Source organism: Babylonia areolata, chromosome 7 (genome assembly GCF_041734735.1).
Source record: "Babylonia areolata isolate BAREFJ2019XMU chromosome 7, ASM4173473v1, whole genome shotgun sequence".
In the NCBI taxonomy this organism is placed as follows: domain Eukaryota; kingdom Metazoa; phylum Mollusca; class Gastropoda; order Neogastropoda; family Buccinidae; genus Babylonia; species Babylonia areolata.
Window position 1 is genome coordinate 31,086,818 of NC_134882.1, and position 27,913 is coordinate 31,114,730.

The window sequence follows — 27,913 nt, forward strand, 5'->3', positions numbered from 1 at the left end:
TCTCCTCGATCCGCTATGGAGAAGATTTTGTTCGGTTCCGGTTTATCGTTGTATAAAATGAAAACAAGATGTGACCTGATCGAGTCCATACCAATCATGGCGGCGAAAGGACCGACAGGCCAAGACAAATTAACACAAAAAACATCAAGTGTTTATACTCTTCCTGTGTCATGTCAAATCTGTTTTGGAAAGGTGTGTAATTTCGCAATTCTCTTTGCCCATTCTACCGATCATCATTTTGCTTAGAAAGAAGAACATTTAGAAACAAAGTAATTTTGCTTAGAACAGAAGAAACTTAAGAAACAAAGTAACTCAGAAAGACATTATTGTTTGATAAAGTATAAAACTGTAAATTAAAAAATAAATAAATAAAAAGAGAGTCTGCCGTGTTGTGACAGCTGAACAACATTTCTTAATCTTGAGCATCTTTCGGTATCTTCGTTGTTCAGTTGCCATCAAATTCACTGAGTGAAAACTAGGACGAGGAGAGCTATGGCAATTATGATAAAATAACATGGCAAAGTAAGTTATGTTTGTGCATATAATTCATTTTATTATGTGAATTACCAGTTTTGATTCAGATGGAGCAAAGTTAGGTATACATTATACATTACGTCATTATAGTTTGTATTTATACATTATTTCATTCGCAGAGAACTGAGGTATACATGCATACATAATTTCATTATTCTGTATGAAGAGATATGATCACATTAACTTATTTGAAGAAAACTAAGTTAGATATACAATGTATATTATATACATTATTATCATATTATTCTACATGAAGAGAACTGAAATCATCTGAAAATCAGGTGCCGCTTAAACGATAAGATAAAATATAATCATTATCAATATCATATTCAATCATGAAGAGAACTAAGCTGCACATGGAATACATTATATATCAAATTATCATTTTATGTAAAGAGAACTAAATTGTACATACAGCCTTATATTAGAAGATAGATAAGGTATGCGCACTTGACTAGTATCATTATATAAAGTTCACTGAAATCCTCACAAAATGAAGTATCACTCATTCACTGCCTAAATGACAGGTCAAAATTTCCAGGATATGATCATACACATGAAAGTCCACTTGCAAATTTGTGTATATAAATACATATATATGTGTGTATATATAATATGTGTGTGTGTATGTGTATCTAGACATGAACAGAAGGCAGGAGTTCTAGCCCAAGAACCTCAGAAAAGGAGGAAGATATTTAGAGAGTTAAATTACTTGTAAAGAATTCATAAATCAGATGACTTCAAAATAACAATAATGATTTTTGTCTCTATGTGCGATGTTTGTGTGGGAGAGAGAGAGAGGTAGAGAGAGAGAACTTGCATCTGTAGATGCACTGAGTCACTGACTGAGTTTTGCAAGGTATGCATGTATGTATTCTTTCATTCTTTTCCTTTTATTATTTTTGTCTTGTACAGGGGCGCTCAATAAGTACTTGAATGCAGCCATGTGGGTATGCTTACATACATGAAATAAATTACTTTTCCAGTTTATTCAGTAATTGATATCCTCCCGCAGCTTTCCTGCATTTTCCCATTCCTTTAAACCATTTGTCCTTATCACCCAACTGTGTTGAATAGGTATACCTAAAAATAGTAAAATAACACTGTTGAACATTAAGAAAGCTTGAACATATTCAGCACTCTGGAACTGCCTTTCACTCAGTTGGTCGCTTGTTCAAAAGGAGCAGGAATCAATTACAAGGGAACAGATCGAGGGAATTTGGGGGATATTCTGCCAGAAAGTCAAAAATTCCTGCTGTAGTCACAGTAGTGTGTGCACTGGCATTGTCATGATGCGGCAGGAGATCCTGGATTCCAGTGTGGGGACACAGTCTGCATCATGCATGAAATATTTTATGTGGGCAGTGGTTGGCATTCTTGTCTGAAATTTTTGTCTTTCTTAAGTGGTTAGTGGTATGATGGCTATATAGCTGGATTTTGAAAAGAAATATAGCACCATATGCTTGTCTGCACTTCTGGATCTTTTAAATTTTACAGGTAGGTTCTTACCTGGGAAGCCCCAGACTGCTGACTGTTACTTTGTTTCAGGATCACACTTTAATTCCTACATCTCTTCTCTGGTTGCTATGTCCCAAACACAATTTAATCTTCTTCTGTCAAAGTTTTGGAGCATGTACATGCTCCAGTAAACCCTTACTTTCTTTTGTTCATCAAGCAAGTTATGAGGACCCCAACGGGCACAGCAGTTCCCCAGAGTGATCATGGAAAATGGCATTGAATGATTGATACTTCCTGATGAAAAATTCATTGTATTTTCTGTTTCATTATAGGTAATAGGTTGGATTCTCCTCAGTCACTGACCTTACCTGGGTAACCTTCTGTGGAATAATAATGATTTCTGGATGACCACAACAGTCATGATCTTCGAGCACTGATCTCCCAGTCTTTAATTCTTTGAACCAGTTTAAAATTGTTGTTCTGCGTGGAGCTTGATTGACAAAGCAATGTGACAAACTCTTGATTATTTTATTGGACGATTTGCATTGGCAGGTGTCATAATGGATCATAGTGTGGAAATCATGCTGTGAAAAGGCCATGTTTCCTGCAGGAGGGCCATCACCATTACCCCACATTGCCTTCCTGAGCAGATTACAGTTTTTGAGAATGATATTTGACATAGCTTGGATTTCATTGAGTGAATTGTCATTCTGTTGTTCCTGTAGTTTTTCACTGTTCAGATAGTTATTCAGTTATTGAGCACTTTTCATTTTCTCCTCCTGCATAATTATATATATACATGTATATCTATCTATCTATCTATCTATCTATATATATATATATATATATATGTGTGACATGTTAATAATCCATTGCTACATTAATCCTTCAGTCTGCCTCTTGCTCAGTCTGATTCAAATAAAGGGATATTTTATTTGCTTTAGGATTAAGCAGTGACAAGGATTTGATGATTCAGAAGTGTCATGGTTTGTCGACCTGGCAGGTGAGGCAGCCAGTCCTATGTTCCAATTTCCACGTGTTTTGTCGGATGTGCATCGACACCTGGCTGGAGAGGAGTCATCGCTGCCCAAGTTGTCGTGTTCTCATTGATGACACAAACCCTGTCCAACATATCAGAGGTCAGCTTCCAGGGATCGTGTGTGTTGTATAATTTATTGCTGCAGTGTGTGTATGTGTGTGTGTGAGAGAGAGAGTGAGTGAGTGAGAGAGAGTGCACAACAGGAGGTTGGGAAGTATTTTTCACCATTTGAATAAAGACAAAGGATAAGAATGGTTTGGTTTCATTGAATCTGATCAGATTCTGACATAATCATTTTGTCTCTTAGTCCTACTTCATAAAAAAAAAAGTCACCATCCTTTCTGAATCCATCTAACCATGACTGAGAGTGAGCGACAGGGGATATGATCAGGAAACAGACATTCCCAGTTGCTCTCAATGACTTTCATTAAGTAACAGGGAATAGGACTAGGAGTAAGGAAACAGGCATTCCCAGTAATTTTGTAAAAGAGTGATAGCCTATGATGATTGTAATGTTTTTTCATTCACATACATACATACATTACATACATACATACATACATACATACATACATACATACATACATACATATTGTAATCTGTATGTAGTTTCAGTTTCAAGGAAGCTAAAAAAATAAATAAATAAATAAATAAACCACTGCAACTCACACAAGAGCAATAATAAACCCAGACAGAAATCACCTCCTGTTACACTCAGGAACGCATGCAGCAACACACCAGAGCAATGAAAAACCCAGACAACTATATACAGTCATCAAACATTCCCTAGATTGCGTGCTGCAAGACACTGGGGCAATTGCTGTGCCAGACAGTAAGTTAAAAGGAACGAAAACTATCAGTCGCGGTGTGTGTGAGTGAAGAGTGTGTTTAATAGTTAATCGAGAGAGAAAAAAGACAGAAAAGAAAAAAGTAAAATTGGGAAAAAGAAGAGGATGGAGTCCCCACAAAAAAAGGAAAAGAAAAGAAAAAAAAAGTGGGGGGGTGGGGTGGGGGGGAGAGAAGGAAGGAGGCCTCACAAAAAAAAGTAAGAAAACAAAAGAAAATGGAGCAGATGTCAGAACTATGCATAGACCCAAAGTGATTGTCAGGCCATGAGAGCTTACCATATATATATATATATATATATATATATATATATATATATATATAGTATTATAGATGCCCAAGGACACAATACCATGCAGAAACAGGGCCTTGAACCCTAATGCCTGGTGAATGCTGGATCGGAAGTCCCTAGCCTAACCAGTTCTGCTACAGTACCATCTACATTCATATATTTAAACTGATAAAGTAAAGCCAAAGACATTACGATTTTGTATTTGACTATGTATGTTTACATTTATACCTTTGTTTTATTTTATTGTTAAAAAAAAAAAAAGTTTTTTGTATTGTCTGTTGTTCTGAAGAGCAAATGATACATTGCTTCATTGTTCTGAGTGGAAGTCAAACCAAGCATTAAATGCTGATTTGTCGTTTTGAAGGGTGAATGGAACCGATCATTTGATTTGGTGATGTACTGTTCCTTGTTATCAAGAGTGGTTGAACCAGACTATAAATGATTCACTGATTTGCTGTTCTGAAGGGGGGATTGGTTGGTGACCCAAGCATTAAATGATGTATTGTTCTGGAGGAAGTTTGAACCAAGCATTTAATTTTGGTGTCATATACTGTACCATGTCAAACTGATGCAAACTAGGCCTATTGGTTTGCTCTGCTTGGCCAAATTTCGCGCGGCTAACAGTGAAAAGACGGGCCCACCCGCTCTCAGCCAATCAAACGCCTCTAAAAACTATAAGCGCTTAATTATTCCTTTGGCCAAGGCTCTCCACGCCATCTTGTCAGGTTTACGCTCTGTCTCGTCTTACGCTTTTTTCGGCTATTCAGCGTATCCTTTTGGCCTTATTTTATTGCATGCGGCTTGTGTTTATTGTATTCTTACATTCTGTGTACTCGATTCGACTCGGCACCCTCGATTCGTTCGATTTTTTCTGCCTCTAAGTCGATCCTGTCTTTCCTTTCTCTGTTGGGGGTCGGATTTTCGCTGGGTGCCTAAGCGCGGGTTCCATGCCTCGTGTGCCATACCACGAAGGCAGGGGATCATGATGCTGGGATTGAGACTCGGTAAGAGACTCTCCCAGGCCCGGAGCTCATGATTCCTCCCGATACGGACCGCGGCGATGCGTCGTTAGACACTGATCGCGGAGGCGACTTTCGTACCAGTAAAACGGTCATGAAGGGGACCGGGGGAAAGAGGTACGAGCGTCGCCTCCCGAGATGTCCCAGCGTGAGGCAGGGAGAAGGGTGAATGGCAAGTCATCTCCGTGCTGTGGGGACTCGCAGCTAGGCGCGGACTCCCAAGGGGAGGCCGCGCCCGGCCATTACCCGGGTCCCCACTCGGAGACGGCCCTCACGTGCCCCATTGTTGTTCCCCCTCCTCCCTTCTCTGTCGACCCCCCTCCCCCACCTCCTTTTGGGGGGGGAGAAAAATTTGGTTCCGGGGGGGGGGTCTCTACTTTGCCCACCCCGGGCCAAGCCACCCCAGTCTCCCCACGGGAGGGGATTCGGGGCGCGTGGCAACCTGCTCTGCAGGTCTTCCCGCTATCCGGCCGGACTCCCCTGCTGGGGGAGGCCCGTGCGTGTCAGGCGGTTCCGGGCAGTCAGCCCGCTCGTCTTCGGGCGGGACTGACACCCAAGTCGGACCTGACCTCCCTCCGACTTGGCCAGGTTGTTCCCTTCATGGAGGTCAACGCACCAGTGACCCTTGGGGTTCGGGTCACAGTATGGCTGGTGCCCACGGGTGGTTACCCCCATTCTACCCGTACTGGGGCGCACCTAGGGTGTACACTGGGTTGCCGGGAGCACCAAGGGCCAGCCCCTTGTCCGCTCCCCACCGGACCCAACCCAGCACATCTCACAGGGTGACACACACAGCCCCGACAAGTGGGATCGACTTCTTGTCGGTCAGGTCGAGCTCCTCAACCAATATTGCCACTCTGTCCACAAATCGGGCCTCTGTCAACCCACAGGTGACCTCCACGGTCACAACGGCCTCCTTGTCAGGACCAACGGCTGCTCAGGGGCCCTACTCAGCCCGGCGGAGCCGGCAGTCCCCACCTGCCGAGCCCTCGGTCCTACAGTGAGATGAGTGGGTGTTTGTCCCCACACAGCACTCGTGGGTCACTCTTGCATCCAGGGACGCCCTCTCTGAAAAGGTGTGGCACCCACCATCCCAAGCATGGTTGGACCTACGGTCCACACGCTCCCCACCCGCTTCAGGTGTCAAGGACATAATAGTGGCGGCCATGGTCCCAGCTCGGGATCGTCCCAGCTCATCCCGCTGGGCTGACCACAGCTCACAGGACGCCCCAGTGGGTACATCCACTTGGGATGGCACCCAGCAGGGGATGGACTGCGAACAAGAGTGGGAGCCCCTGTCTTCGGATGAGGACGAACAAGCAGATGAGCACTCTTCGCCCACATCCCAGGGGGGACAGATTGAGCCCGTGCCTCCCTAGGGACCAGCCTGAACCAAACTCGGACTTTGCCGAGCTCGAACTGACCCTCCCCAATAGGGTCACGTATGCCGAATCAGTCCCTCAGGCTACTTTGTTACCCTTGACCCTCCTTACGCCATGTGACTCTAACTCCAGAACCACAAGGCAACTCAGAGTGCCAGAAATGGTGCAGGTATGGCTTAATAAGCCAGCCCGCACTGTCAGGGGTGCTGCTTCCATCCCTCCTCCAGACAGGGAGTCCCTCTCTGCCCCGGGCGCCTTTTCCCCGGGAAAGTTTCTTAAAGATTCCTCCAAGGGAGGGGTGTGGTCCTGGTACACACAGGACCACCCTGCCTACAGCGGAGCAGAACCCTCCGCACAGGACAGGATGTTGGTCTCACAGCGCACCACCTTCCCCACTTCAGCTAACCTATCCTTTAAAACGTTAGCAGAGTGGGACAAATTGGCCCGCCGCTGCCCCCTCGAGGTTTCCATGGCGTACACCTTCGACACGTTCCTTCACAGGGCCAATGAGCTGTGGGAACAGTGTCCGGTTAATCAGGACAAGGGGTCTCCTTCCTCTGTCCTGCCGGGCCTCTTCACCGACCAGAGGTTACACGCTTTTGGCAATAGGGTAGCATCTGGTCTCACGGCAGCTGCAGACACAGCTACCAGCCTTCACTTCAATACTGTGCTAGCGCAGCGTGATGCCATTTTCAGCCTCTCTAACATTCCTGTGGAGGAGAGGGCTGCCCTGCGGTCCATCCCAGCACAGCAGCACTCCCTCTTCGGCCAGTTCCCGCCCCATTTTGTCAGCCACAGGGCAGAGACAAACAGGGAGGTGGCCTCATATTTGTCCCACACCTCTCATGGGCTCCAGGGTTCTATGCCATTGAAGAGACCGGCCACCAGGGCCCCTCCATATACCACGCCGCCTATCAAGGCAGCGTGTGCTGAATCAGTGGCAGAGGAATAAACCACCTTATGTCCGTCCAAGCCGACCGGCCATGCCCAAGGCCAGAAGGCAGCACCCCCAATGACTGGGCCCCGATTCAGCACCACCAGTCGTTCAGCCCCTCCAAGCAGGAAACTTGTCCCGGCATGCACATCAGTGGTGTGCTCTGGGACTCAACGACGGGATTATGTCGGTGCTAGAGTCGGGGTACATGCTGTCTTGGGTGGAGGACCTCCCCCCTCTAAGATCCACTCCTCCTCCTTAGGTGCCCAGCTCGACGGAGCAGGAGAGCGTCCTAGAAAAAGAGATATCGCACCCACTCCTCATCAGGGCTATATCTCAACTCTCGGACCCGGGCCCCGGTTTTTATGGCTGTTGTTGGTGATTCCAAAGGTCTCGGGAGGGTGGAGACCAGTTTTGGACTTGTCCCCCCTCAACAAATTCCTCCCCAAAATCAAATTCAAGATGGACACACAGGCACAGATTCGGGAGACCATCCAACAAGGTGATTGGCCTACCTCTATCGATCTGGAAGATGCTTATTTTCATATACTCATCCATTCGGCATCCCGTCGTACCTGAGGTTCGTGTGGAGGGACAAGGGGTTCCAGTTTCCGGCCCTCCCATTTGGTCTGTCCCTTGCCCCTTTCCTGTCTACCAAGGTGGTGCGGGAATTGGTGTCCATCGTTCGCTCGGAATCCATTTGTCTCTGTGTGTACCTGGACGACTGGCTTATCCTGGCCCAGTCGCAGGCCCTGTGCCTGAGTCATACGGCCAGACTTCTAGACCTTTGCTCCCAACTGGGCTTCCTCAGGGACCAGCAGATATGCGATCTGTCCCCACGTCAGTCCTTCGACTTCTTAGGGATGAGATTCGACACGTGGTCTATGATAGTCTCTCTGGCGCCAGATCACTGGGACCGTCTGGCAGGCCTCCTCAGCCACTGGCGCCACTCCTCCCAAGATACAGCGCACACACTTTCTTCCCTCTTGGGCATGATGGAGTCCACGGCACCTCTCATTCCCCTGGACAGGGTTTTCAAGCGCCCTCTCCAGAGGGCACTGAGGTTACGCCGGTCCCAGAGCACTCAGCCATGGGATACCCAGATATGTCTGGGCGAGTGGTTCCTCGAGGTGACATCAGAGTGGTTAATCACCCCCCTTCGGACACAGGGGGTGCCCTTAGCCCCACCTACTCTTCAGGTGGCACTCTTCACAGACGCCTCCTCCCTGGGCTGGGGAGCCCACATGGACTCACTCTATGCAGCAGGGACTTGGTCCCCGGAGGAGCGCCTATGCCACATCAATGTTCTGGAACTGGAGGCAGTTCGCAGGACTCTCCTGCACTTCATGGGGGAGGCCACTGGCAAGACCATCCGCTTGTTCACGGACAAGACGACAGTCGCATGTTATGTGAACAAATGGGGGGAGCGCACTCGGCAGACCTCTCCATGCGGACTGAGGCTCTCCTCCGTTGGTGCCACAGCAAGGGCATTGCACTTTCAGCGAGACACTGAGCAGGAAAAACCAACTTCTTGGCAGATGCTCTTAAGCAGGTCCAAGAGTGTCATACGCACAGAGTGCACCCTGGACAAGGACAGCCTTCAGGGGGTGTGGGAACAGTGGTTTCGGCCGATGGTGGACCTTGTTCAACAAGAGACTTCCCACTTCCGTCTCTTCGGTTGCCGACCCAGAAGCGTGGGCAGTGGATGCTCTCTCTCTAGATTGGAGCAGTCTGATTGCCTCCGCGTTTCCTCCCTTTCCAATTCTGTCCAAGGTGATACGGAAAGACAGATTGGAACACCCGCAGCTGATCCTCATTGCGCCGAAATGGCCAGCCCAGACCTGGTTTCCGGACCTTCAGTCCCTGACACATGTTCCCACCCCTGGAACTTGAAACCAAATCTCATCTGCTGAGGCAGCCTTGCTCGGGCACTCCGCATTCCAATCCTCAACTGCTCCACCAGCACGCATGGCTGCTGTGCGGTCGGAACTGTCAGCATCACCATTGAAGTCCTTGACCCCTCGGTCGGCCTCTGTGTCGGCTGTGCTGACCCAGGGGTGTGCCTCCTCTGACCTCCTCTCCATAGTCACCAGAGCAAGGAGGCAGGGAACGGAGACTTTGTATGACTTTCGCTGGAAGAAATGGTTGCGGTGGTGTACAGCTCAGGGCATTACCCCTACGAACCTTACGAGCATGCAGCTGGCCAACTTTCTGGCTCTCTGCTCCTCGGTTCTCATCCTGTCTGCTAGTTCTGTGCGAGGGTACAGGTCTGCCTTCTGTACCACAATGCAAACAGCTAGGTGGTTCCGCCTTTGAAGCGGATTGCCTGCTCAGAGAGGTGGCTAGGGGTGCCCCTCTGAAGGAAGCTAGAGACCCCAGAAGAGTGCCCCTCTGGGACTTGTTCCTGGTGCTGGATTTCATTCGAAAACAGCCCTTCCTACCATTGGGGACTATTCCTTTTGACATCCTCACCCTCAAGACCACTTTCCTTCTGTGGCTGGCCACAGGCAGTTGTAGAAGTGAGCTGCATGTGCTTAGTGGAATGCCACAAGATCTGGCCTTCCACAGAGATAGTTCCATCACTATTCGTTTCCTTCCAGAGTTTCTGGCTAAGAACCAAGACCCTGAGGTTCCTTCCCCCTCTCTGAGGGTCAGACCTTTGTCTGATATTCTTGCCCAAGATGATGAGGATAGGCACCTGCCCTGTTCGGTGTCTCAAATATTATTGGGATAGGTCTCGCCATAGGCGTTCTTCTCAGAGGTGCCTGCTCATCTCCCTCAATGAGAATTACAAGAAAGACATCGCTGCAGGCACCATTTCCCGCCAGGTTTCCCAAGTCATTCGTAGAGCCTACTCTCATGCACACAGGGATATCAGCTGTCTTCATCCCAGAGCACACGAAGTGCGGGCCATAGCTACTTCGGCTGCTTTCCAGCACTCAGTGCCAACGCAGCATGTCTTGGAGGCAGCCTTCTGGCGGTCTGAGAATCCCTTCATCAACTTCTACCTCAGGAATTTCCGTATGACCAGGGCTGACGGTTCCAAGGGGATTTCCTTTGTCGCGGCTAACACTGCCGTCTCAGTTACAAGGGCTCCGCATATGAACCAGTAGGCGTTGCCCTCCTCCATTTGCTTTAAATTCTGCATCAGTTTGACATGGTACAGTATATGACACCAAAAGGAGGAGTTTGTATTATACTCCATGTTTGGTGTTACATATACTTACCATGTCAAACTCGAATGCCCGCCCGTCCGTCCCTGCGTCTCCGCCGTGGTTCTCATGGGGCATTTTTGTTCATGGCCACGGAATGATTAAGCGCTTATAGTTTTTAGAGGCGTTTGATTGGCTGAGAGCGGGTGGGCCCGTCTTTTCACTGTTAGCCGCGCGAAATTTGGCCAAGCAGAGCAAACCAATAGGCCTAGTTTGCATCAGTTTGACATGGTAAGTATATGTAACACCAAACATGGAGTATAATACAAACTCCTGTTGCACTGATTTATTGTTTTGAAGGGGGTGCACAGATTTGTTGTTCTGAAGGGAGTTAAACCGAGCATTAAAAATGATGCACTGATTTATTGTTCTGAAGGGGGATTGAACTGAGCATTAAATGATGCACTGATTTATCGTTCTGAAGGGGGATTGAACTGAGCATTAAATGATGCACTGATTTGCAGTTCTGAAGTGGGATGTTTGGTGTCATATACTGTACCATGTCAAACTGATGCAAACTAGGCCTATGGTTTGCTCTGTTTGGCCAAATTTCGCGCGGCTGACAGTGAAAAAAAATCTTGTGCTCTAGATCGATTAACAAATGTAAAACGGAAAAGCAAAGGAACTTGAAATAGGAAGAATGTTGACAAGCTTGATCTTGAGGCTAGGTGTCCATACATCGATAAACTTAGCTTTGTGAATGGCTTCGACCAGTACAATTCAATTGAGAGTGAGTGTGTCTGGTGTCTGCATGTGTCACTTTCACTCTGTTGTGTGTGCATGTGTGTTTCTTCTTCGATTTTACGCCTGTTCACTGAGACGGAAAAAAAGTACGCACACACGCATGTTCTGTTAGTGTGCTGTCAGTATGTGCTTGTATGCACTGATCAAAACAAAATTTACACCAGTGGCTTGTGAGTGAGTGTGTGTGTGTGTTTCTGAGTGGTGTGTCAATGTGTCTAGTGTGTTAGTGTAATTGTTAGTGTGTGTGTGTGAATGATTCACTGCGTGCTTTGTGTGTGTGCTGTGTCATTGTGTGTGTGTCTGTATGTGTGAGTTTGTGAACGTGTGCCACTGTGTGTGTGTGTGTGTGTGTGTGTGTTGTGTTAGAGAGGGACAGAGGGAAGGAAAGAGAGAGTGTGTGTATGTTTGGTGACTTCTGTGTGTGTTGGGTGTGGAGGTTGGTTTCAAGCTATGTGAGCCAACACCTCAAGCATATATATACACACCCACACTATCACTGCACAAAACAAACACACATACTGACACTGCACACACACACACATATACATACACACACACAGTACAGGGCAAAATTCACACAATTTTACCTCAGTATCTGATAAGGATAAGTTGCTGTTTTCCACCCCAGGTTTCCAGTTACTCTATTTGTATACATTCTAAAGAAAGTGGGCAAGTTTTCATGTATGTTCTATGTCTTTTGTATGCATCTGACATTTGCCTTGGGTGAAGGATGGAATTTTCACTTCAGCACACATTAGCGTCCCATTTATTCTCCAGTATTGAATCCACAATCAACAAGAAAAGATCCCCAAGCAGAAGTTGTTTTTAAAATCCACTTTCCTCTCTTATGTGCTTACAAGACACTTGTTCACCCACCCCAGCCTTTTCGTATTATACCTACATATCACTGTATGATTGTGTTTGTAATGAGAATCTGTCATGTCTCCTGCATGAAGATTAGATGGTCTTTTAATTAAAATTTCGAAGCAATCAATTATTGCTGCTACTTTTTACCCAAAGGATCATATAAATTGATGCGGCATACATGATTTTAGACAGTCTCACTAAAGTCATGATCAGCATCTGGCAAGAAGAGGCACCTCTACCCTTGTGGCAGAGAAGGCAATAAAAACTGTAATACTGTCAGGAAAATCCCAAAAGTGGGATATCATAATCATGAGTAAAATTTTTAACTTTTCAATACTTCCTCCCTGTTCTTCACTTTTTTGTGTCGGGTGTTGTCTGTTATTTTCACTCTGCTGTGCCCAGGGTGAAGAGATGGGGCCCAGTAGGGTGAGACTTCAACATATCACAGGCGGGCCTACTTGAAAACATAATTAAACCTTTAAGTTTAATGGTGACCTTTGCAGTTAATCTCTTTCTCACAAACTCAGTCACACACATGTGTACGCACACTTAGACTCGCACTCTTTCTCTCTCACTCTCCCCCACGCGCGCCCCCACACACACACCGTTTCAGCTCAGTTCAATCAAATTGTTCATAGTAGAAATATATGCTTGATTCTATGAATATATAGATATATGCGTATCACTGTGCGTATTGCTGTGTATGTGTGAATGTGTGTGTGCACACATCAGCCAATCAGTGTGTGTGTGTGTATGTGTATGTGCACATCAGTGCGTGTGTGTGTGTGTGAGTGTTACTTTGTGTGTGTGCACATCAGTGTTTGTGTGTGTGTGTGTGTGTGTGTGTGCATCCAGTTTGATGTTCACTTTATATACTGATCTGAAGACACATGTCTTCTTTCAGTTTTCTGTGGTTTTCTTTGAAACAGTTATTGAGCATTGTGTTCCAAATTTCCCAACTGAGCAAGATCTACAGTGACACTGAAATTGTGAAAAGCAACTGACAACCTAGGCCCACATCAATTATCTCTCCTTTGTTCATCAGAAGGGAACCCCGGTCCAGACTGATGAAACTAACAATAACAGACACAGGTCAAGACTGATGAAACTTAAAAGACACAGATAAATAAAATCAGTTATTGTTGGATAACCTCTTTTTTTTTCTTTCTTTTTTTTTTTTGCAAAGTCCTGTAGTGAAGCCATATGATAAGCTAACAGATTGTGGGCCTTCATAAGTTCATCTGAACACGGGTCAGAATTCACTTGAAAACCTCATGTTAGCCAAAGTTTCAACACGAGTGATGAAAACTAGCCTGTTTGGAGAGAACACTTAAGAATTCACTGTATTTGGTAGCTAACAACATTGTGTTCTCCACAGAAATGTCTTGAACAAACACGCAAAGGTTCACTGGTATTTGCAAACGTCACTCTGGTGTGCCGGATAGCTGCGATACATGCCTGCCTCCTTGTTCTGTGACTTCTTTAACCTGCTTCCCACTGTAGTTTCAACTGTGGGAAATTGTTAAAAATCGATACCCAGTGAGCCCCGATTCAGTATTGTATCCTCAGCTTGTACAGCCGATAATGCAGCAAGTGAGTGGCATTGTTCAGTGTCTTTGTGGAGACGATTGTAATTTAGCACTGCGTCACATAGTTTTGTTTTCGTTAGTTGCGCCTGGCCGGCAAAACTGCATCCCGTCCCACAATGCACCGCACGTGACGTCATCTTCTCAAGCCCTGTTGTATTGTATTGTATTGTATTTTTGCAGCCTGCAACTTTATTTGTTTTCCTATACAAGTGGATTTTTCTACAGAATTTTGCCAGGGACAACCCTTTTGTTGCTGTGGGTTCTTTAATGTGCACTAAGTGTATGCTGCACTTGGGACCTTGGTTTATCATCTCATCAGAATGACTAGTGTCCAGACCACCACTCAGGGTCTAGTGGATGGGGAAAAAAAATACTGGTGACTGTGCCAGGATTCAAACCAGTGCGCTCAAATTCTCTCGCTTCCTAAGCAGACGCGTTACCTCTAGGCCATCTCTCCACACTATAAATCAAGCATTAATTCAAATGATGTTCACACAGACTTGTTGTTCTGAAAGGAGTTAAACCAAGCATTGATTTAAGTGATGTTCACACTGTCTTGTTGGTTTGAAGGGAGTTAAACCAAGCATTGACTTAAATGATGTTTACACTGTCTTGTTGCTTTGAAGGGAGTTAAACCAAGCATTGATTTAAATGATGTTCACACTGTCTTGACTTGTTGCTTTGAAGGGAGTTAAACCAAGCATTGATTTAAATGATGTTCACACTGTCTTGTTGCTTTGAAGGGAGTTAAACCAAGCATTGATTTAAATGATGTTCACACTGTCTTGAGTTGTTGCTTTGAAGGGAGTTAAACCAAGCATTGATTTAAATGATGTTCACACTGTCTTGTTGCTTTGAAGGGAGTTAAACCAAGCATTGATTTAAATGATGTTCACACTGTCTTGAGTTGTTGCTTTGAAGGGAGTTAAACCAAGGATTGATTTAAATGATGTTCACACTGTCTTTTTGCATTGAAGGGAGTTAAACCAAGCATTGATTAAAATGATGTTCACACTGTCTTGAGTTGTTGCTTTGAAGGGAGTTAAACCAAGCATTGATTTAAATGATGTTCACACTGACTTGTTGCTTTGAAGGGAGTTAAACCAAGCATTGATTTAAATGATGTTCACACTGACTTGTTGCTTTGAAGGGAGTTAAACCAAGCATTGATTTAAATGATGTTCACACTGTCTTGTTGTTCTGAAGGGAGTTAAACCAAGCATTGATTTAAATGATGTTCACACTGTCTTGAGTTGTTGCTTTGAAGGGAGTTAAACCAAGCATTGATTTAAATGATGTTCACACTGTCTTGTTGCTTTGAAGGGAGTTAAACCAAGCATTGATTTAAATGATGTTCACACTGTCTTGAGTTGTTGCTTTGAAGGGAGTTAAACCAAGCATTGATTTAAATGATGTTCACACTGTCTTGTTGCTTTGAAGGGAGTTAAACCAAGCATTGATTTAAATGATGTTCACACTGTCTTGAGTTGTTGCTTTGAAGGGAGTTAAACCAAGCATTGATTTAAATGATGTTCACACTGTCTTTTTGCATTGAAGGGAGTTAAACCAAGCATTGATTAAAATGATGTTCACACTGTCTTGAGTTGTTGCTTTGAAGGGAGTTAAACCAAGCATTGATTTAAATGATATACACACTGTCTTGTTGCTTTGAAGGGAGTTAAACCAAGCATTGATTTAAATGATGTTCACACTGATTTGTTGCTTTGAAGGGAGTTAAACCAAGCATTGATTTAAATGATGTTCACACTGTCTTGTTGTTCTGAAGGGAGTTAAACCAAGCATTGATTTAAATGATGTTCACACTGTCTTGAGTTGTTGCTTTGAAGGGAGTTAAACCAAGCATTGATTTAAATGATGTTCACACTGACTTGTTGCTTTGAAGGGAGTTAAACCAAGCATTGATTTAAATGATGTTCACACTGACTTGTTGCTTTGAAGGGAGTTAAACCAAGCATTGATTTAAATGATGTTCACACTGTCTTGTTGCTTTGAAGGGAGTTAAACCAAGCGTTGATTTAAATGATGTTCACACTGTCTTGAGTTGTTGCTCTGAAGGGAGTTAAACCAAGCATTGATTTAAATGATGTTCACACTGTCTTGTTGTTCTGAAGGGAGTTAAACCAAGCATTGATTTAAATGATGTTCACACTGTCTTGAGTTGTTGCTCTGAAGGGAGTTAAACCAAGCATTGATTTAAATGATGTTTACACTGACTTGTTCTCAAGGAGGATTGAACCAAGCAGACAATGAGGACAGAGAGAAGAGCACGCCGGAACTGCGTAAAACTCGATTTGATCTACTGTACAAAGACTATGAGGTGGGACATTTTTTCTTTCGATGTAAATTTCATGGTTTGTGGATTGTTTTCATATTGAGTTAAATGAGTACCTTTTTCTTGTCCCAAATGAAGATATCCTTTTTGATATTCATTTATGGTGTCAGAGCTTTTTATCCAAATATCATTCAGTTGTCATACTATCCATCAGTGGTCTGTCACTGAAAGAGAAATGATGTTGGTCTAACCCTTTTGTCAGTACTATGAGTCACTCTCACCAACACCGTATCAGGGTTTTTTTAGCCGTGCCTAATGGAGAACAGATTTTTTTTTTCAATAGCTAGCTTTGAGAATTAAAGTCTTAATGATGGAAAAAAAATAATAATAAATTAACACATCTGTGTGCTGTTGTTGTTGGCAATGACTTCCGAATCAAAAGATTTGTCTGAAGTGCGCAAACGTGCTGGTGGTTGTCAAGACTAACTCAAGATCGGGGTAGGTCTTTCTGCTCCAATGCACAGTTTGAAACTCACTCATCCATGCACCCCACCCCCCACCCCCCCACCCCACCCCCACCCCCACACACTCACACACACACACACACACACACTCTCTCTCTCTCTCTCTCTCTCTCTCTATCTATCTATCTCTCTCTCTGACCCATTTTATGAATGCCTTCTGAAATCTTCCTATACATTTAGACCATGGGGGTTGAAGGCGTTACGGTTGGTGTGTTGGCTTTCTTGGAGTGGAAAAACAGAGAGATGAATGGTGGTGGTAAATGGAAGGGCTGAACGGGTGGCTGGGGATGAATGGTTTATGGCTACTGAAAATTGCAGGGCGTTGCTGGTAGAACAGGGGTTGGGGTGGAGGTGGGAGGCCAGGGAAGTTTGGGTGCAAGGTGGAAAAGGTGAGGAGGGAGGGGGGGGGATATATGTATGAATGCTTGTACACTTATGTACACATGTATGAATGAGTGTATGTATGTATATATGTATGTATACATGTATATGTGTACCGTTGTACATATGAATGAATGTATGTATGTATGTATGAGTGTATGTATGTATGTGTGTACATACGTATGTACATACATGCATACGCACATATGTATGTATGTATGAATGAGTGAGTGTGTGTATGTATATGTGTATATATGAGTGTGTGAATGTATGTATAAGTGAGTGTGTGTATGTACATATGTATTGAAATAAATGGAAAGAAAATCACAGCATGCATGGTCTGATGATGTTGGCAGGACACTATAGAACACCTGGAGCACGAGATCCGACAGCTGAGGTTTGAAAATGGGCACCTGGCATCCCAGTTGGCGTCAGGTCAGGCAGGCAGTGGCACCAGCAGCAGCGCTAAAGGACATGGGGGCAGCACAGGCACCAGTGAACAGCAGCTGCAGCTACTGACAGCCAAACTGCAGGATGCACAGAAGTTGTACGAGCGTGTCAAACAGGACATCACCAAGCTGAAGAAGGTAGTTACATACATCATCGGTGGTGGTTTTTCTGCAAACAAAGTGAGTCTGTGTAATATGCCTGACTTTGTGTGTATGTCTGTGGTAAACTTTTAGAAATTTATTTCCTCTGCAACACCAAATTCTGATTCAATTTTTTTTTTAATAAATAAATAGATTTTTTTTAAAAAGATTTTAATTATTTCTACATATACAAATGAGGTAGGTGTAAATCTTCTAGACTAAACCAAATTTCCTGATCATGCATGTTTTAGTTTGTGCAGCCTTCAGAACAGCAAATTTAACTTAGGTACCTGGTCCCTGCCGTATGAGTTTTGAGATTAGCTTTTGGTTTTCGCAGTGCGACCACAACATAGTACAGAAAATATGCATCAGGTCTCTTGCCCATTTCAGAATTCATACTACATCTGATATGAAAGTGCATTATTTACTGGACCTGTTCAAGGTTTGATTTGAAAGAAGATTATTTACTTGATTTGTACTAGATTACATTTGAAAGAATATTACTTATTGATTTTTTTTTCTTGTTCATTGTCTGTCCATTTAATGGATCCTTGTTCTCCTTCCTTGCAGGATAATAACAGTCTGAAAGAAACCAATGCCAACCTCGCCCATGAAAATGCCAAACTTCGAGAGGAGATTTCAAGCCGCTCGCCTCACAAGTATGGCTTTTGTTTTGAATTGTTTGTGTGTGTGTAGCATACCCAGTATATGGATCCGCCTGCAGGCTCTGACACCTCCTTGAAACTGAAACTGAACCTTTACTGCTTGCTTTCAGAAAGTCCACGTTGTTATGTTGTCTGCTGACTTGTCAAGGCTCCCACTTTTCAGCGAATTTGGGGATTTCAGCAAAAAGTAAAATGAGATTCAGCGAGGGGGGGAAGGGGGGGGGGGGATTTCAGTGAAAACAAATTTTTCAGCAAATGGCAGCTGCAAAAGCAACTGAACTGAATAAGTCTTATTTGCTTAGAGTTAGAGTGATAACTTGGAATATTGTTTCTATGAGACACTACTGGAGCTGTGACAGTGAAAACTGATAAGTATGTATCAGTGCCTTTTTCATCCCTGTAGGTGTAAGACTGGTGATGCTCTGTGCGAATTGTAGATTTCTGCTAATGGCAGTATAGTGCTATGTATATGCTCCAATTTGCATCAGATAACACCACCTTGAATGTTAATTTCAAAAGTTTCTGGAGAACCCCTAGAATGTAAGGGATATTTTATTTTCCTCACTGGGAGCTCTGTTTGTCATCCTTGTGTGTTGTTCTCCAGGTTTGGACGGTTAACAGTAGCAACTCTGGAAGCTCAGCTGGAGTCACAGAAGAAAGAGGTGCAGCGTCTGACCCGAGCCCTGGAGCGTAGTGACCAGTACATTGAGTCCCTGCAGCAGCAGCTTGACCGGTGTGACCCCAGTGCCCATCACCAGGACACAGGCAGCCACATGGTGAATGGCAACCACAAGACTTCAGGCTCTTCCAGTGCTGCAAGAGGCGCCCCTTCTGTGGCTGACTCAGGCTTGCCAGTGAAGCGTCAGCTGTTCTCCATGACCTCAGCAGACAGTACAGGGAAGCTGAGGTCTGATCACGTTGATGGCAAGATTTCTGACCGCCTCCCTTTGTCCAGCAGTCCAGCCAGACCTGAGGGTGTTCTGGAGTCCATCATCAGAAAGAGTGACCCCTCCTCCAAAACGGACTCCAACAAGAGAGACAAGTCCCCAGGCAAAAAAGTGCACTTTAGTGTGACTGAAAAGAAATCTGACGACTCCTCTTCGTTCAACCTGGAAGCACCCAGCCCCATCGCTCTTTCTGCTTCTGGGGACAGCAGTCTGGACAAAGTGGCCCCCCGCCTGCAGTCAGCCCACAGGAATGGTCTCCCCCCACGGTCCTCAGACAAGTCACAGTCCTCCAGGGACTGGGAGTTCAGCTTGGCCCAGCAGAAAGAAAATGATCTGTCCTCCAAAAGACTGACATCACACTCCTCCGCCATGAAAGAGGGTTCGTTGAGCAGTGTGTTGAAACATTGTGATCATGTCAGCAGAAAGGAACAGACAGATCCAAAGAACAATAGTAATCTGAGTGAGCCAGGGTGTTCCACTCCACCGTCTCTGAACGAACTGGACCTGGGTCAGCCACGGTCTTATGGGAAGAGAGGGGCGTTTTCCAAAGAGACTGTGGGCCAAAGGGACAGCAGCAGAAACAAGGGCTCCAACAGCTCCTTCAATCTGGAGGAGCCCAGTCTGGATGACACGCAGACCATCCAGACAGAGCTCAAAGATCTGGACATCTCCATGACCCCAGAGCTGTCTGACTGCCTCAAGCTGCTGAACCGTGCAGAGAAGAAAGTGAGTCACACCGAAACGCCGTGCCTCGTGACCCCGGCAGGCACTGTGACGTCAGGGCACAGGGAATGGGGGGGCACAACCTCCACTGCTGCCAGACAGCCTGCCACCCTGGACAGACGGTGCGGGTCAGCGCCCCCTGGCACCACGCACAGTTTGCCGGCACCGTCGCAGGAGATGACATTAGGGAAGGGTCATGTAGAACGGATATACCCTGGCTCCTCAGGGTCATCCGGGTTTGCAGGTACGTACATGCCAGGCACCACAGGGGCCATGAGCAGTTGGGAGCATGGCTTCTTCAGCAGTTTAAGGGTGAACCCCTACAGGCATGCGGCCCCCCACACACACCATGACACTGCTAGCCAGATGCGGGGCATCTCTGATGGGATTTCCCAGCCAGGTGAGTCTGGTCTCCTTGCCACACTGCTTGACACTGAGTGTGCAAAAACTGGTCCGGGCAAATGGAAACTTTTACTGCTGGCTCAGCATTATCATAGATTGTGTGTGTGTGTGTGTGTGTTTGACGTAACATTGTGCAATGAATGCATACCCATACATGTGTGTGGGGTTTATATTTGTATTTTATGACTGATTTTTTTTTTTTTTTTTTTTTTTTTTTTTTTTTAATAATAAAAAGGTCCAGTTCTATTTCTAGCAAGTGAACTTTGAACAGCTCATGATTTTCTATATTCAGTGAACGCAGCCATACACATTTCAACAGATTTATGACACAAAAGTGCCTGTGTAAGTATTACACAACAAATTAGCAAGCAAAACTTGAAAGATGTTCTTGATGCTACCACTGTACCAGCCTTCAGCATCCAAAAAAAATTTGCATGCAGGGTTAGTTTGTTGGGTGTTTTGTTAACTGTTAGTATTCTGTATGATCTCACCTCTTGTCAGGTTCAAACAGTGGCTTTAGTAGAGCAGGGTTCAGGTTTCGCCTCGGTCATCAGTCAGTGACACATACAGTATTTGAAATGACCCATCAGTGCAGCAGCTGGTCAGACACTTATTGATTTTTTGTAAAATTGGTCATACTAAAAGGTCTTTTGTTGTTGATTTCTCTTATTCTCCTGCAAAACAATCATTATTGCAGTTTTAAACTCTGAATATATTTGTTACTGTTGTTTCTCTGCAGTTCGACTTGAGCAGACTAACATCAAGGAGGGGGTGGGGGGGAATCAAAATTTGTACCAAGCCAGGAAAGGAAACAAGGTACATTGACACAAATGCATTATCGTGAATTGCAGTGGAAGAATACAGTGCCAGTTTAGCTTTTCACTTTCCTGCCAGTCTTCAATTTGAGGATGGCTTGGATGCATGTAGAACACGTTCGTTCGTTTATTTATTTATAGTCTGTGCATCTAAGATGATGATATTAGACTGAATGTAGAACACTTCACCGTAAGAAGTCATCATCTGCATCATGAAGCATGTCGCCAAAAGGACCTGCCAATGTTGAGAAAGATTGAACGTTCAGAACAGTTGCAGTCTCTTCCATTCAGCACATGTCTGGCAAGTTGGAATCTGAAGGATTTATTCAGTATTCGTGGGCAATTTACGCATTTGCTTTATCAATGTTTTTATCAAGAGTGTGGCCCATACAATTAAAACTGAGATTCAATCAAGATGCGTACCAGCTTACTTTTTGCGTGCGTGACCGTTTTTATTTTAGATTTGAGCAACCGAACTTTGTTTTCAGGATGTGTCCGTGTTCCCATAACCCCAACTTACACGTACTGACATTCATAACATTATCTTTTAAGTGCATTTGATCTTTTTCCTGTGTATAAACAAGAACAGCACATTATGCTGACATGGTACTTGACAAAGTATAGAGACATTTTGGATGATTTGGATTTACACAAAGAAGTGCTTTCCAGAATTCATACTATAATAGTAACAGTCAGACCAACGCAAGTGACAGTGACACTGGAGATCTGATGTCTTTCAGCTGCACTGCTTTGCTTTTGTTTCTTTTGTTTGCAGAATAAAGTTTAGTTATGACCATAATATATTTTCTGTGTTCATCATGACACAACAAAAATTACTGAGCACAAGCACATAGTCTCTACATTCTGTCACACACACACACACACACACACACACACACACACACAATCATTTTACATACCAACAAGTATGATGAACAAGGTACAAATGTCAGGGGTTTGGGGTGGCCTGATGGGGGTGTGGTAAGAGATTGTTTTTTTGTGTGTGTGTGTGTTTTTTTCTGACACATTAATTTTGAAAATGACCCGTAGTGAACCAATCAAATGACCCATGGTGTCCTTAACCAAACCTAATCTCTGGTAGAATGCAAACCTCAGACTTGAGTCACAAAGACGAAATCATGATTGAAATGTTCAGTGGACTGATGGCGCTGACTTTCAAAAACTATTGTGATCATTTGGTCACACTGGCTAAAAACATACCAAAGTGATGCACTGAACTGACTTGGCACAGAAATCTGGTATTTGTTGTGAATAGTTTTTCACAAATATAGACAGGTAAAACTAATAGTAATGAAAATATTCATATATCTTAGACTCTCAAGCAGTCATGAAGAAAAAAAAAGAGTTATGTGACTGGACATGATATCTAGTGTGTGATATTTTGTAATTGTTGTTGACAGGTGGGTTAGGGCTGCTGTCCGGACAGTCCAGACCAGACCAGTCAGCTCGGACATCACTGGCGCTCAGCAGCAGAGCATCATCACTGACTGACGTAAGAAGAAACGATTTCTCTCATACGTCAACCATCCCTTCATCTTCCAAACCTCTGTTGTCAGGTGCTTACAGCAGCAGCAACCTCACCAGATCATTTTCATCAGAACATTTGTCAACGTTGCCTTCCTCCTCAGCGACCTCCTCTGCTGCTGTTGGCTTTCCATCATCATCGTCATTGTCTTCAGCACATCCTTCTGTTTCTGCTTTCTCTTCTGAAGGGCAGCGGTTGACAGCACCAGTGTCCAGCCAGAGATTGTCAGTGTATCCGTCCAGTTACGCTTCTTCCTCGGCCTTCAGTCAGGGAGGCTCCCTCATTCGTGACAGCCATCACTTAAGCAATCCGTCCCACATCCCTGCGCAGGGAAAGAGTGTAGTTCTTCCTGATTTCACAGCAGCAGACATGGGACAAGACTACTTGTTCCGCGAGAAGAGGCCCAACAATTACAGTTACGTGTCCAACGCATCTTCTCAAGGAGGGGATCGTGCAGACTCCAACCACCAGGATTCGTTCCTCCCCGAGCCAAAGAAACGACTGTTTGACTTGGATTCAGAGGAAGAAAGTGACTTTGGAACTCCCAGCAAGACCACAAAAATATTGTGACATTGAAGCGCACCATTAGAAGGAGTGTGTGGATGGGTTGCATGATGGACTGTTGCAACTTCTGTAGAATATTGTACAAGATGTATTTACTGTATGTATAGGACACTTTGAGAAAATGACATGAAGGTTCATGTTTTTGAATACAGAAAGACATGTAATATTTTTGCATTTACTGATTTAGTTAGAAACAGTACAAAATGAAGAATTCTGTTTTGAATACAGAAAACAATATGATATTCTGCATTGAGTTATTCATGCATGTACTTTGTTATTTAGTTGTTTTGGGGTGTTTTTTTCTGTTGTGTTTTTGTTTTTGTTGTTTTCAACGCTATGTTCTTCCCAGATGTTTCAGACACACATGTATAGGGATTTGTTTATTCTGCTGCCATTCATTTGAAGTCTATAATCTGTTTACTGCCTAATTCATGGATTAACCCATCATACTGTATTTGTGACCATATTGCCTACATGGCGGGTTAACCTGTCATACTGTAGTTGTGGCCGTATTGCCTACATGATGGGTTAACCCATCATACTGTAGTTGTGGCCGTATTGCCTACATGGTGGGTTAACCCATCATACTGTATTTGTGGCCGTATTGCCTACATGGTGGGTTAACCTGTCATACTGTAGTTGTGACCATATTGCCTACACGACGGGTTACCCATCATACTGTAGTTGTGGCCGTATTGCCTACATGGTGGGTGAATCCATCATACTGTATTTGTGGCTGTATTGCCTACATGATGGGTTAACCTGTCATACTGTAGTTGTGGCCATATTGCCTACATGGTGGGTTAACCTGTCATACTGTATTTGTGACCATATTGCCTACATGGCAGGTTAACCCATCATACTGTAGTTGTGGCTGTATTGCCTACATGGTGGGTTAACCTGTCATACTGTAGTTGTGGCCGTATTACCTACATGGCGGGTTAACCCATCATACTGTAGTTGTGGCCATATTGCCTTCATGGTGGGTTAACCTGTCATACTGTAGTTGCGGCTGTATTGCCTACATGGTGGGTTAACCTGTCATACTGTAGTTGTGGCCGTATTACCTACATGGCGGGTTAACCCATCATACTGTAGTTGTAGCCGTATTGCCTTCATGGTGGGTTAACCTGTCATACTGTAGTTGCGGCTGTATTGCCTACATGGCAGGTGTGTAGTTATGACCATAATTTATTGACTACAAGACAGGTTAACCCATCATACTGTAGTTATGACTGTATTGTCTACATGACAGGTTAATCCATCATACTGTAGTTATGACTATATTGCCTGGATGATGGGTTAACCCATTATACTGTAGTTGTGACCGTATTGCCTACATGATGGGTTAATCCATCATTGGGCCTCCTCAAATTTTCATTCAGCCAGACAGAGAAATGGCGTCATAACTGTTGTCCAACCCAAAAGAAAAACTGAATTTCAGTCATGAATAAACATGAACACAGCCGTAATGAATTATATGGTGTGATCTGTGGCTCAGAGCATTAACCAGCAGCCTGCCCGATCAGTGATCAAAGCGAGCTAGCACATGCACAGCAGACTACAACTAGCAACGTTAGCTGACTTCAGGTAGGCAAAGGCAGATATGATGACCCAGAATTATACTGAAGACACTGATTGTTCTGAGATTTACACATATAGTGGCGTGATGTGAATCACACAAGCCTGAAAAATGTTGAAAAACTTTTATGTGGAGTGTGGTCAGGGGAGTGGGCATGGGAAAGTGGAAAAGCATGTACCACAAGGACGTCAAAGACATGCCAAAGAAAGGAAGCAGAGGGAGAGAAGGAAGAAGAGGGGGACGAAGGACTTTGTTGACAACTGACATTTTGGACTTGCTCCAAAATGTGTCTGGTCTGTTAGTCTTGATTATTATTATTATTATTTTAGTTCATTTTCAACACCGATATTAGGACTTCATTCGGTGGGTTTTCTTTGTTTGCATGTTTGTGTTGTTATTGATTATTTGTTGAAACATTAACAATCATATAGGTATATTTTATATAGCAAGAAACGTGAAATTACATAGCTTGAATATACGTGATTGTTCAGCCAGCTCTAAATTATAATCTGTACATCCCATAATTTCAGAGGTGCTTTTCATGGAAAGCTTGGTCAATTTCCTTTCAGAATAAAACATGGTTCGCATACGTTTGTCAAAAAAAGTAGCCTGTAGAAAGTTTTGTTAATTTATATCTATTTTCACTGAAAATTCCCTGCAACAACATTTATTTATATTTCTCTGGCAGTGAAAGGATTGAGGTGCTCCTATTTAGTAGGCACACCGCCTGAATATTCAGAATTTCATGAAAAATCCTGGAATAAGCCTATAAGTTTATTCATGTATTACCCTTAGGCATGGTCAAATTACAGCTGACCCGATGAAAATCGAAAGCAACCTCAGAAAGTAACCGCAGAACTAGCAAACCTTGGCTTAACTGACAGTGTCACAAACTTTCAACATGTTAATGTTTGTGAGAACATGCAACAAAGAAAAGAGAGAACAGATTTTCTCATTCCTGAAGCAGATTCGTTGTGAAAATCACATGAGAAGCTTGAGAAACCTGAACTTGTAGAGTCAGACATGGAAAATTAACAAGCCTCTTATGACATGGTATCCAAGGTGAAGGTCATGTACTATTTTCTGGTTCCACTGAAGGCCAAAGTATGTGACCTGCAGTGTGTCAACTTTGTCATTTGCATTTGCCTCAGTTATCTTGAATGGAACACTGTCACCCTGCTAGTGGTATGAGCTTTGATGGTACAGTGTTGTTGTAAGTATAAGAGAATATTTTTGTAAAGAAGTGGGTCGTTTATGTAGAATGAAGCCTTTGGGGTTTTTTTGTTTGTTTTTGACTCACTTGTGTAAACAAAGTGAGTCTATGTTTTAACCTGGTGTTCGGTTGTCTGTGTGTGTGTCCGTGCTAAACTTTAACATTGACATTTTCTCTGCAAATACTTTGTCAGTTGACACCAAATTAGGCATAAAAATAGGAAAAATTCAGTTCTTTCCAGTCATCTTGTTTAAAACAATATTGCACCTCAGGACTTCTTTTTTTTTTTTTTTTAAACGCGAAGCTTTATAATAACAAATACAGAACACATTTTAACGATTAGATTTTTTTTGTTTTTTTTAGTGTATCACAAGTGAGTCTCGAAGGCCTTGCCTCTCTTGTTTTGTTTTTGTTTGTTTGTTTTTTTAATAATTTTTTTTTTAGAAGTTTAAGATGTTTGTTTCATTTCCTTTGTTTATTTCCATGCTTTTCAAGTATTTCCTGACAATACCAATTTAATGCATTATTTCCTTCATCAGTATTCTTTTTTGTGCTTGTGTTGTTCAGTGAAATATGCACACACACAGAATCCCTGCTTGTTTAGTTAATGGTTATATATTTATGGCTCAAGGATTAAAGTTGTGGAAAGAAGATAGTGCCTCATGTAAAAAAAAAAATATATATGTATATATATATTTATTTATTTATTTATGGCATTGTTTCAGATTTAACTTGTTGCTTTAACAGCTGGTTATGACTTCTGTTGTTTTAAACAATGAATATGACTCCATATTCCCTTCTTTTTTATTTAACAAAATAACTTTTTTCCCATCCATTTGTACAACCATGTTTATTATATGTTATTCAAATGTGTTTTAATTTTCGTATTCTACGCTTAAACTAAAAATGTTGATAAGGCATGTGTTTTATTATATTTGTTATATATTTATTAAATTAATAATGAAAGGATATTTTATTTGTGTCGTATTTCAACACACCAGACAGTGCTCTCCAGTGTTTTAAAAAAATATATATATATTACATATAAACCACATTCACATGATTATATGTCAGACACAAGCATATACTCCTACTCTCAAACACACACATGCTCATACACACATGCACACATATTGATGCATATTTCTTTGAAAATTCTGTCACCTTCAGAAGAGTGGACATGATATTCATGTCCCTAATGAATGACTGTGGTGGAGATTGTTGTCAGAACTTGTCACAGAACTGCCAGCAATACAGTATTTGTCACAACTCAGAAATAAAGACCTGTATGTGTTGAAGAAACTGCTTTTCTGTTTAATTTTTGCATGTATTTCAGTAGTCTGGGCACTTTTGTGCTCACACATTTGCTTTCTTTTGCATTCACACATAATTACCAATGCACAGATAGGTGTGCTGAAGCATGACGGACACAATAGCCGAGTGGTTAAAGCATTGGACTTTCAATCTGAGGGTCCCAGGTTCAAATCTCGGTAATGGCACCTGGTGTGTAAAAGGTGGAGATTTTTCTGATCTCTCAGGTCAACATGTGTGCAGACCTGCTTGTGCCTGAACCCCCTTCATGTGTATATGCCCGCAGAAGATCAAATACGCATGTTAAAGATCCTGTAATCCATATCAGCATTTGGTGGGTTATGGAAACAAGAACATACCCAGCATGCTCACCCCCAAAACTGGAGTATGGCTCCCTACATGGCAGGGTGAATAAACAAAACTGTCATACACTTAAAATGT

At 43.5% G+C, this 27,913-nt stretch overlaps 1 protein-coding gene across 1 annotated transcript; it reads left to right on the top strand.

Moving 5' to 3' along the window:
* The first annotated feature begins 70 nt into the window (after positions 1-70).
* LOC143283953 (uncharacterized) lies at positions 71-27,913 on the top strand. Its single transcript, XM_076590416.1, has 7 exons — positions 71-192; positions 2,996-3,131; positions 16,163-16,254; positions 17,471-17,701; positions 18,275-18,363; positions 18,974-20,439; positions 22,678-27,913. The coding sequence occupies exons 1-7, from the start codon at positions 97-99 to the stop codon at positions 23,370-23,372; spliced, it is 2,805 nt and encodes a 934-aa protein (XP_076446531.1). The 5' UTR covers positions 71-96; the 3' UTR covers positions 23,373-27,913.